At 33.0% G+C, this 13,229-nt stretch overlaps 1 protein-coding gene across 3 annotated transcripts in view; it reads right to left on the reverse strand.

Moving 5' to 3' along the window:
• Cdc23 (cell division cycle protein 23) overlaps window positions 1–13,229 on the reverse strand; it is a 118,754-nt gene that overhangs the window by 75,282 nt on the left and 30,243 nt on the right. For all 3 annotated transcript variants that reach the window (XM_089104485.1, XM_089104484.1, XM_089104486.1), the window contains exon 2: window positions 13,001–13,165. In XM_089104485.1, the coding sequence (XP_088960611.1) occupies window positions 13,001–13,071 (71 nt within the window). In that variant the 5' untranslated portion in view covers window positions 13,072–13,165. The remainder of the gene's footprint in view (window positions 1–13,000; window positions 13,166–13,229) is intronic.

A 13,229-nucleotide genomic window follows, 5' to 3' on the forward strand; every position in this document is an offset into this window, starting at 1 on the left:
AAGCCACAAGCAAACACTACTGAAATATTCCAACTCTTGCTTTTCAACGAAAGAAATTCAAAATGAACTTTGAAAAATCAAGAAAATGTAAGTGTGACATGGTAAACCACATCCAAACACTACTGAAATATTCCAACTCTTGCATTTCAACGAAAGAAATTCAAAATGAACTTGGAAAAATCAAGAAAATGTAGCTGTGACAAGGTAAACCACAACCAAACACTACTGAAATATTCCAACTCTTGCATTTCAACGAAAGACATTCAAAATGAACTTTGAAAAATTAAGAAAATGTAACTGTGACATGGTAAACCACAACCAAATACTACTGAAATATTCCAACTCTTGCATTTCAACGAAAGAAATTCAAAATGAACTTGGAAAAATCATGAAAATGTAAGTGTGACAAGGTAAACCACAACCAAACAATTCTGAAATATTCCAACTCTTGCATTTCAACGAAAGAAATTCAAAATGAACTTTGATAAATTAAGAAAATGTAACTGTGACATGGTAAACCACAACCAAATACTACTGAAATATTCCAACTCTTGCATTTCAATGAAAGAAATTCAAAATGAACTTTTAAAAATCAAGAAAATGTAACTGTGACAAGGTAAACAACAACCAAACACTAATGAAATATTCCAACTCTTGCATTTCAATGAAATAAATTCAAAATGAACTTTGAGAAATCAAGAAAATGTAACTGTTATAAGGTAAACCACAGCCAAACACTACTGAAATATTCCAAATCTTAAATTTCAAGGAAATAAATTCAGATGAACTTTGAAAAATCAAGAAAATGTAACTGTGACAAGGTAAACCACAAGCAAACACTACTGAAATATTCCAACTCTTGCATTTCAACAAAGGAAATTCAAAATGAACTTTGAAAAATTTAGAAAATGTAACCATGACAAAGGTAAACCACAATCAAACTCTACTGAAATATTCCAACTCTTGCATTTCAACGAAAGAAGTTCAAAATGAACATTGAAAAATCAACAAAATGTGACTGTGACAAGGTTAACCTCAACCAAACACTACTGAAATATTCCAACTCTTGAATTTCAACGAAATAAATTCAAAATGAAGTTTTAAAAATCTAGAGAATGTAACTCTGACAAAGTAAACCATAATCAAACACTACTGAAATATTACAACTCTTGCATTTCAAAGAAAAAAATTCAAAATAAACTTTGAAAAATCAAGAAAATGTAACTGTGACAAGGTAAACCACAACCAAACACTACTGAAATATTCCAACTCTTGCATTTCAATGAAAGAAATTCAAAATGAACTTTGAAAAATTAAGAAAATGTAACCATGACAAAGGTAAACCACAACCAAACTCTATTGAAATATTCCAACTCTTGCATTTCAACGAAAGAAGTTCAAAATGAACTTTGAAAAATCAAGAAAATGTAACTGTGACAAGGTGAACCACAACCAAACACTACTGAAATATTCCAACTCTTGAATTTCAACGAAAGAAATTCAAAATTAACTTTGAAAAATCGCGAGAATGTAACTCTGACAAGGTAAACCACAACCAAACACTACTGAAATATTCCGACTCTTGCATTTCAACGAAAAAAATTCAAAATAAACTTTGAAAAATCAAGAAAATGTAACTGTGACAAGGTAAACCACAACCAAACACTACTGAAATATTCCAACTCTTGCATTTCAATGATAGAAATTAAAAATGAACTTTGAAAAATCAGGAAAATGTAACTGTGACAAGGTAAACCCCAACCAAACACTACTGAAATATTCCAACTCTTGCATTTCAACGAAAAAAATTCGAAATGAACTTTGAAAAATCAAGAAAATGTGACTGTGACACGGTAAACCACAACCAAACACTACTGAAATATTCCAGCTCTTGCATTTCAACGAAAGAAATTCAAAATGAACTTTGAAAAATCAGGAAAATGTAACTGTGACAAGGTAAAACACAACCAAACACTACCGAAATATTCCAACTCTTGCAATTCAACGAAATAAATTAAAAATTAACTTTGAAAAATCAAGAAAATGTAACTGTGACAAGGTAAACCACAACTAAACACAACTGAAATATTCCAACTCTTGCATTTCAACGAAGGAATTTCAAAATGAACTTTGAAAAATCAAGAAAATGTAACTCTGACAAGGTAAACCACAACCAAACACTACTGAAATATTCCAACTCTTGCATTTCAACGAAAGAAATTCAAAATGAACTTTGAAAAATCATGAAAATGTAACTGTGACAAGGTAAAACACTACCAAACACTAGTGAAATATTCCAACTCTTGCATTTCAAAGAAGGAAATTCAAAATGAAGTTTGCAAAATTAAGAAAATGTAACTGTGACAAGGTAAAGCACAACCAAACACTACTAAAATATTCCAACTCATGCATTTCAACGAAAGAAATTCAAAATGAACTTTGAAAAATCAAGAAAATGTAACTGTGACAAGGTAAACCACAACGAAACACTACTGAAATATTCCAACTCTTGCATTTCAACGTAAGAAATTCAAAATGAACTTTGAAAAATCAAGAAAATGTAACTGTGACTAGGTAAACCACAACCAAACACTACTGAAATATTCCAACTCTTACATTTCAATGAAAGAAATTCAAAATGAACTTTGAAAAATCAAGAAAATGTAACTGTGACTAGGTAAACCACAACCCAACACTACTGAAATATTCCAACCCTTGCATTTCAACGAATGAAATTCAAAATGAACTTTGAAAAATCAAGAAAATGTAACTGTGACAAGGTAATCCACAACCAAACACTACCGAAATATTCCAACTCTTGCATTTAAACTAAATAAATTAAAAATGAACATTGAAAAATCAAGAAAATGTAACTGTGACAAGGTAAACCACAACCAAACACAACTGAAATATTCCAACTCTTGCATTTCAAAGAATGAAGTTCAAAATGAACTTTGAAAAATCAAGAAAATGCAACTCTGACAAGGTAAACCACAACCAAACACTACTAAAATATTCCAACTCTTGCATTTCAACGAAAGAAATTCAAAATGAACTTTGAAAAATCAGGAAAATGTAACTGTGACAAGGTAAACCACTACCAAACACTAGTGAAATATTCCAACTCTTGCATTTCAAAGAATGAAATTCAAAATGAACTTTTAAAAATTAAGAAAATGTAACTGTGACAAGGTGAACCACAACCAAACACTACTAAAATATTCCAACTCTTGCATTTCAACGAAATAAAGTCAAAATAAACTTTGGAAAATCAAGAAAATGTAACTGTGACTAGGTAAACCACAACCAAACACTACTGAAATATTCCAACTCTTGCATTTCAACGTAAGAAATTCAAAATCAACTTTGAAAAATCAAGAAAATGTAACTGTGACTAGGTAAACCACAACCAAACACTAATGAAATATTCCAACTCTTACATTTCAATGAAAGAAATTCAAAATGAACTTTGAAAAATCAAGAAAATGTAACTGTGACTATGTAAACCACAACCCAACACTACTGAAAAATTCCAACACTTGCATTTCAACGAAGGAAATTCAAAATGAACTTTGAAAAATCAAGAAAATGTGACTCTGACAAGGTAAACCACAACCAAACACTACTTAAATATTCCAACTCTTGAATTTCAACGAAAAAATTCAAAATGAACTTTGAAAAATCAATAAAATGTAACTCTGACAAGGCAAACCGCAACCAAAAACTAGTGAAATATTCTAACTCTTGCATTTCAACGAAGGGAATTCAAAATAAACTTTGAAAAATTACGAAAATGTAACTGTGACAAGGTAAACCACAACCAAACACTAATAAAATATTCCAACTCTTTCATTACAACTACAGAAATTAAAAATTAACTTTGAAAAATCCAAAAAATGTAAGCGTGGCAAGTTAAACAAAAGCAAAACCATTATGAAATATTATAACTCTTGCATTTAAACGAAAGAAATTCAAATTAAAATTGACAAATCAATAAAATGTAACTGTGACAAGGTAAACCACAACCAAACACTACTGAAATATTCCAACTCTTACATTTCAATGTAAGAAATTCAAAATGAACTTTGAAAAATCAAGAAAATGTAACTGTGACAAGGTAAACCACAACGAAACACTACTGAAATATTCCAACTCTTGGATTTCAACAAAAGAAATTCAAAATGAACTTTGAAAATCAAGAAAATGTAACTGTGACAAGGCAAACCACAACGAAACTTTACTGAAATATTCCAACTCTTGCATTTCAACGAAAGAAATTCAAATGAACTTTGAAAAATTATGAAAATGTAACTGTGACAATGTAAACCACAACCAAACACTACTAAAATATTCCAACTCTTTCATTTCAACGAAAAAAAATTCAAAATGAACTTTTAAAAATCAGGAAAATGTAACTGTGACAAGGTAAACCACAACCAAACACTACTTAAATATTCCAACTCTTGCATTTAAAATAAAGAAATTCAAAATGAACTTTGAAAAATGAAGAAAATGTAACTGTGACAAGGTAAACCACAACGAAACACAACTGAAATATTCCAACTCTTGCATTTCAATGAAAGAAATTCACAATGAACTTTGAAAAATCATGAGAATGTAAGTGTGACACGGTAAACCACAACCAAACACTACTCAAATAGTCTAACTCTTGCATTTCAATAAAAGAAAATCAAAATGAAACTTGAAAAATCAGTACAATGTAACTGTGACAAGGTAAACCACAACCAAACACTACTGAAATATTCCAACTCTTGCATTTCAACGAAAGAAATTCGAAATGAACTTTGAAAAATCAAGAAAATGTAACTGTGACACGGTAAACCACTACCAAACACTAGTGGAATATTCCAGCTCTTCCATTTCAACGAAAGAAATTCAAAATGAACTTTGCAAATTTAAGAAAATGTAACTGTGACAAGGTAAACCACAACCAAACACTACTGAAATATTCCAACTCTTGCATTTCAACGAAAGAAATTCAAAATGAACTTTGAAAAATAAAGAAAATGTAACTGTGACAAGGTAAACAACAACCAAACACTACTGAAATAGTCAAACTGGTTAAATTAAACTAAATAAATAAATATTTACTTTCAAAAATCAAGAAAACGTAACTGTGAATATGTGAACCACAACCAAGCACAGCTGAAATATTACAACACTTGCATTTCAATGAAAGAAATACAAATGAACATTGAAAAATCAAGACAATGTAACTGTGACAGGGTGAACCACAACCAAACACTACTAAAATATTTTCCAACTCTTACATTTCAACGAAGGAAATTCAAAATGAACTTTGAAAAATCTATAAAATGTAACTGTGACAAGTTAAACCACAATTAAACACTACTGAAATATTTCAGCTCTTTCATTTCAAGGAACCTATTAAGAACGAAAAGTGTAAAATAAAGAAAATCTATATCTGACAAGTCAAACCACTACCAAACACTACTGAAATATTCCAACTCTTGCATTTCAATGAAAGAAAATCAAGATGAACTTTGAAAAATTAAGAAAATGTAACTGTGACAAGGTAAACTACAACCAAATAATACTAAAATATTCCAACTCATGCATATCAAAGAAAGAAATTCAAAATGAACTTTGAAAAATCAAGAAAATGTAAGTGTGACAAGGTAAACCACAACCAAACACTACTGAAATATTCCAACTCTTGCATTTCAACGAAATAAATTAAAATGAACTTTTAAAAATAAAGAAAATGTAAATGTGACTAGGTAAACCACAACCAAACACTACTTAAATATTCCAACTCTTACATTTCAATGAAATAAATTCAAAATGAACTTTGAAAAATCAAGAAAATGTAACTGTGACAAGGTAAACCACAACGAAACACTACTGAAATATTCCAACTCTTGCATTTCAACGAAAGAAATTCAAAATGAACTTTGAAAAATCAAGAAAATGTAACTGTGACAAGGTAAACCACAACCAAACACTACTGAAATATTCCAACTCTTTGATTTCAACAAAGGAATTTCAAAATGAACTTTGAAAAATCAAGAAAATGTATCTGTGACAAGGCAAACCACAACGAAACACTACTGAAATATTCCAACTCTTGCATTTCAACGAAAGTAATTCAAAATGAACTTTGTAAAATCAGGAAAATGTAACTGTGACATGGTAAACCACAACGAAACACTACTGAAATATTCCAACTCTTGCATTTCAACGAAATAAATTCAAAATGAACTTTGAAAAATCAAGAAAATGTAACTGTGACAAGGCAAACCACAACCAAACACTACTGAAATATTCCAACTCTTGCATTTCAACGAAAATAAAATCAAAATTAACTTTGAAAAATCAGGAAAATGTAACTCTGACAAGGTAAACTACAACAGCACACTACTGAAATATTCCAACTCTTGAATTTCAACTAAAGAAATTCAAAATGAACTTTGAAAGATCAGGAAAAAGTAACTGTGACAAGGTAAACCACAACGAAACACTACTGAAAGATTCCAACTCTTGCATTTCAACGAAAGAAATTCAAAATGAACTTTGAAAAATTAAGAAAATGTAACTGTGACATGGTAAACCACAACGAAACACTACTGAAATATTCCAACTCTTGCATTTCAACGAAAGAAATTCAAAATGAACTTTGAAAAATCAAGAAAATGTAAGTGTGACAAGGTAAACCAAAACCAAACACTACTTAAATATTCTAACTCTTGCATTTCAACTAAGTAAATTCAAATGAACTTTAAAAAATCAAGAAAATGGAACTGTGACTAGGTAAACCACAACCAAACACTACTGAAATATTCCAACTCTTACATTTCAATGAAAAAAATTCAAAATGAACTTTGAAAAATCAAGAAAATGTAACTATGACAAGGTAAACCACAACGAAACACTACTGAAATATTCCAACTCTTGGATTTCAACAAAAGAAATTCAAAATGAACTTTGAAAAATCAAGAAAATGTAACTGTGATAAGGCAAACCACCACGAAACTTTACTGAAATATTCTAACTCTTGCATTTCAACGAAAGAAATTCAAATGAACTTTGAAAAATTATGAAAATGTAACTGTGACAAGGTAAACCACAACGAAACACTAGTGAAATATTCCAACTCTTGTATTTCAACGAAAAAAAATTCAAAATGAACTTTGAAAAATCAGGAAAATGTATCTGTGACAAGGTAAACCAAAACCAATCACTACTTAAATATTCCAACTCTTGCATTTCAAAGAAAGAAATTCAAAATGAACTTTGAAAAATTATGAAAATGTAACTGAGACAAGGTAAACCACAACGAAACACAACTGAAATATTCCAACTCTTGCATTTCAATGAAAGAAATTCAAAATGAACTTTGAAAAATCATGAGAATGTAACTGTGACAAGGTAAACCACAACCAAACACTAATAAAATATTACAAATCGTGCATAAAAAAGAAAGTAAATCAAAATGAACTTAGAAAAATTAAGATAATGTAAATGTGACAATGCAAACCAGAATCAAACACTACTGAAATCTTCCAACTCTTGCATTTCAAAGAAAGAAATTCGAAAAGAACTTTGAAAAATCAAGAAAATGTGACTGTGACACGGTAAACCACCACCAAACACTAGTGGAATATTCCAGCTCTTCCATTTCAACGAAAGAAATTCAAAATGAACTTTGAAAATTTAAGAAAATGTAACTGTGACAAGGTAAACCACAACCAAACACTACTAAAATATTCCAACTCTTGCATTTCAACGAAAGAAATTCAAAATGAACTTTGAAAAATCAAGAAAATGTAAGTGTGACAAGGTAAACCACAACCAAACACTACTGAAATATTCCAACTCTTGCATTTCAACGAAAGAAATTCAAATGAACTTTCAAAAATCAAGAAAATGTAACTATGACTAGGTAAACCACAACCAAGCACTACTGAAATATTCCAACTCTTACATTTCAATGAAAGAAATTCAAAATGAACTTTGAAAAATCAAGAAAATGTAACTGTGACAGGGTGAACCACAACCAAACACTACTAAAATATTTTTCAACTCTTGCATTTCAACGAATGAAATTTAAAATGAACTTTGAAAAATCAAGAAAATGTAACTGTGACAAGGTAAACCACAACCAAACACTACTGAAATATTCCAGCTCTTGCATTTCAACGAAAAAATTCAAAATTAACTTTTAAAAATCAAGAAAATGTAACTGTGACAAGGCAAACCACTACCAAACACTAGTGAAATATTCCAACTCTTGCATTTCAACGAAGGAAATTCAAAATGAACATTGAAAAATTAAGAAAAAGTAACTGTGACAAGGTAAACTACAACCAAATACTACTAAAATATTCCAACTCTTGCATTTCAACGAAAGAAATTCAAAATGAACTTTGAAAAAACAAGAAAATGTAAGTGTGACAAGGTAAACCACAACCAAACACTACTTAAATATTCCAACTCTTGCATTTCAACCAAATAAATTCAAACGAAATTTGAAAAATCAAGTAAATGTAAATGTGACTAGGTAAACCAAAACCAAACACTACTGAAATATTCCAACTCTTACATTCCAATGAAAGAAATTCAAAATGAACTTTGAAAAATCAAGAAAATGTAACTGTGACAAGGTAAACCACAACGAAATACTACTGAAATATTCCAACTCTTGCATTTCAACGAAAGAAATTCAAAATGAACTTTGAAAAATTAAGAAAATGTAAGTGTGACAAGGTAAACCACAACCAAACACTACTGATATATTCCAACTCTTGTATTTCAACTAAGGAATTTCAAAATGAACTTTGAAAAATCAAGAAAATGTAACTGTGACAAGGCAAACCACAACGAAACACTACTGAAATATTCCAACTATTGCATTTCAACGAAAGTAATTCAAAATGAACTTTGTAAAATCAAGAAATTGTATCTGTGAAATGGTAAACCACAACGAAACACTACTGAAATATTCCAACTCTTGCATTTCAACGAAAGAAATTCAAAATGAACTTTTAAAAATCAGGAGAATGTAATTGTGACAAGGTAAACCACGACCAAACACTACTGAAATATTCCAACTCTTGCATTTCAACGAAAATAAAATCAAAATGAACTTTGAAAAATCAAGAATATGTAACTCTGACAAGGTAAACTACAACAGCACACTACTGAAATATTCCAACTCTTGCATTTCAATGACAGAAATTCAAATGAACTTTGAAAAATAAAGAAAATTCAACTGTTACAAGGTAAACACAACCAAACACAATTTAAATATTCCAACTCTTGCATTTCAACTAAAGAAATTCGAAATGAACTTTGAAAAATTAAGAAAATGTAACTGTGACAAGGTAAACCACAACCAAACACTACTGAAATATTCCAACTATTGCATTTCAACAAAAATAATTCAAATATGAACTTTGAAAAATCAAGAAAATGTAACTGTGACAAGGTAAACCACAACCAAACACTAATGAAATATTCCAACTCTTGCATTTTAGTGAAATAAATTCAAAATGAACTTTGAAAAATCAAGAAAATGTAACTGTGACAAGGTAAACCACAACCAAACACTACTGAAATATTCCAACTCTTGCATTTCAACGAAAGAAATTCAAAATGAACTTTGAAAAATCAAGAAAATGTAACTGTGGCAAGGTAAACCACAACCAAACACTACTGAAAAATTCCAACTCTTGCATTCCAACGAAAAAAATTCAAAATGAACTTTGAAAAATCAAGAAAATGTAACTGTGTCAATGTAAACCACAACGAAACACTACTGAAATATTCCAACTCTCGCATTTCAACGAAAGAAATTCAAAATGAACTTTGAAAACTCAGACCTTTGGAGGGGGAGGGGCCGGGGGAGGGGGTCGTTCTGTGTCTCAGTGCACAAAAAAAAGTATAAGAAATAGGGGAGGGAAGGGGAGGGGAGGAGGGGAGGAGGAGGAGGAGGAGGAGGAGGGGGAGTAGGGGAGGGGGAGGAGGGGATGTGAGGAGGAGGAGGAGGAGGAGATGGAGGAGAAGGGCTCCTTTGGGGGGCCAAAGGGGGGAGGGGCCCTTTGGGCCCCGGGGGGGGGGTCTGGGGGAACCTTGAGAGCCGGGGGCCCTTTGGGAGCCCAGTGGACCTTTGAAGACCGGTGGCTTCCTTCGGGGTTGGGGTAGGGCAATCGGGGCCCGTTGGGTTGGGGTAGAGGACCTCACAACACTGTTCAATTGAAACTTGTGTATTATAACGACCACACTCAAAACCTCCTCCAAAATCTCTTCAAAAATCATATTTTAAAATGTCTCTAAGTGTTTCGCCGAAATAATTCCATAAAATAGCTAAAACGGTTTCGCCAAAATTACCCCCCAAACGGAATTTCAGCATGTTCCTTTTGTTTGGCATCTCTGTGCTAATGCATTTCAAATTATTTGGAAACCTTTTCGCGCGCTAAGATCAAAACATCTGCCTCGGAAACGATTCTCTTGTTAGAACTCCAAATTAATTCCCCTTTCGTGAATCAATTCTCTATAGAACAACAAATTAATTCCCCTTTTGTGTCAATCAATCAATCATGACATCATGTGTGATCTAACTGTTTCTCGGTGACAATTCTCTTTGGAAATGCTAGGACATTAATTAACCTGACGTCATCTGTCAGACATTAATTAACTGTTTCCGGGAACCTCATAACATCTGGCTCGAATAACAATAACAAATACTATTTCCGGATCATAACATCTGCCTCGAGCGTGCACTTACAACAACAACAACAACATTGACCCCATTAACCACGTGTTCTCCCTAATGACTCTGTTCAAAACAACAACAACATTGACCTTGGCATTTTGCATCGGAAACAATAACAACATTGACATTCGCTGAGGGCGTGCCAAAAACACACCTGGAGAAAGAGGTCATTGACCCCATTCTCCCTAATGACTCTATGCCCATATATGGAGTCCCCCCTGGAGTTTTAAGAAAAAGTGTCCAGATTGGGATTCGAAGGGGTGGTGTAATCGTGGGAGTTTTAAAAAAGTGTCCGGATTGGGATTCGAAGGGGTGGTGTAATCGTGGGAGATATTATGGCATCTCTACTAAAATCTCCCCCCCCCCGAAAAAAATACTTCTTGCGGTGGGTTAGTCTCCAATCATTTTCATCTTACAAAAAAAGACTAGAAATGCCTGGGGATTATAAAACAATTTCTACCACCATCCTCCTGTCCTCTCTCCCTTAGAGCTAATTCTGTATTTATTTGAAGCCTCAATGAGAGCTGAGATGTTTTGGCATCAAAATGCACCCTTTAAGGTATTTCCCTCTCTTTCTAGCTAAAAAACAATCAGATAACCCCATTGCAGAAGTTCCAAATCCTTTTTAAGTTTTTTTTATTTGTCTATTGCTTACAGATAGTATTTGTCATTGGGAAACATACGGAAATTTTTTGTGTGGGGGTTTTCTGGAGGATCTTTCATGAGAAGAAAGTATTTGCACGGAGGGGGGGGGGGGGAAGATTTACACATAAATTCTTTTTTTCCACTTCCCTTATAACTTCTCAATTAAACTAAAAAATAACACGACTCAAAGAATATTTTTAAATTTTGAAAACCATAATTTCCACGCGGGGGGTATTTTCCAGGTGATGGGGTTTCCGTGGGTGGAGGAGGGGAAATTTTCCGCGGGGAGGGGGTAAACGCTTAGACCCGTAGAAAGTGACAGGGTGAAGGGAACCCCCATTAACAGACATAAAAAAGAGAAATAAACCTGGATTTAAGAGTTTGACGTCCAATTTTCTTTGTTTTTGTGACAAAAAAACAGAGCATTTTTTTAAATCATCTCGACAGTAATTTATATAAAGACTTAAAAAAGCAAACAATTCCAACAAGTTTGAACATGTAAGGATTCCAACTTGTGTTTTACCCAATGTAAGTACGGTAGTTGAGTTGCACGAGGGTTCAGTTGCAAGGTGGTTCAGTTTCACGGTGGTTCAGTTGTACGGTGGTTCAGTTGTACGGTCGTTCACTTGCACGGGGGTTCAGTTACATGGTGGTCCATTTACACAGGGGTTTAGTTAAATAGGGTTGAGTTGCATGGGGCTTGAGTTGCACGAGGGTTCAGTTAAAGGGGGTTCAGTTGCATGAGTGTTCAGTAGCACGAGGGTTCAGTTGCACGGGGGTTCACTTACACGAGGGTTCAGCTGCATGGTGGTTCAATTGCACGGTGGTTCAGTTGTACGTTGGTTCAGTTGCACTGTGGTTCAATTACAGGGGTTCAGTTGTTAGGGGTTCAGTTACAATGGAGCTACTGTTAAAAAAAAGACTAATAACTCCCTACCGGAAATCAATTCGGCTGCATCATAGACTCATTGTTAGTCTGGAAGCATTGTTGGACCATTCTTCTTTAGAAAGGAGCAAGGAGCCACCACTAATGCCAATAGCAAACACAATCATGTTATCCTACAATATTTTTTTTTGCTACCAAGAATTGAAGAGAATTTTTGTGTGACATACATGACATTTGTTTTCATTAAGACAGGGCCACTTACCCCACAGCCAACCTATCCATTGATGTTTTTGCAAAGTTTTTGTAAATCCAATAATCACGTGAAATATTGTTCAATTGGCCACCAAGCCTTCTAGGAGGCTGGGATTTCATCTTGTTCGTTATTTTTGAGGGGAGCCCTTGGAACTATGATTTCATTCTATTGGAAGTTTTATGGGGATATGTGTTATGCTAACCATCAAGAGAAGATTCAGGCCTTGAAATACTAAGATCAAAGCTGCCCTTCATGCAGCTAGACCCCAAACAATAGAAAATGCACTGAAAAGTTGGGTTGATTGGACAGCATGGCCGCCATTGGAATAATATTTTGCTTCCTTTTTAAATGAAAATATCCAAAATTTCTCATAAACTCATAATTTTGAAAAATTTTTAATTCATTTTTAAGACCATGTCAAATTCAAAGGCTAGATGGTCCATCCTTTACATTAAATTACCTGTCATATTCCTTGAGGTCAAAGTAGCACTTTGAAAGAATAAATGTTCTATCCTGAGACACATCTTCCATCTGCACTTCAGATGTTTCGTTCAAAATGCATTTTTGAGGTGTAGGGATACAGCTGGTACTTTTATCATCAAGGGCATACAATAATTCAGAGAGCCTGTAAGAAAGCATATGCCTAGTTAGAAGTCAATCTGCCTTTTTGGCAGTCTTGGGCAAAGGTA

Source organism: Artemia sp. Qi Xiang Cuo, chromosome 18, assembly GCF_049724085.1.
Source record: "Artemia sp. Qi Xiang Cuo chromosome 18, ASM4972408v1, whole genome shotgun sequence".
NCBI lineage: Eukaryota > Metazoa > Arthropoda > Branchiopoda > Anostraca > Artemiidae > Artemia > Artemia sp. Qi Xiang Cuo.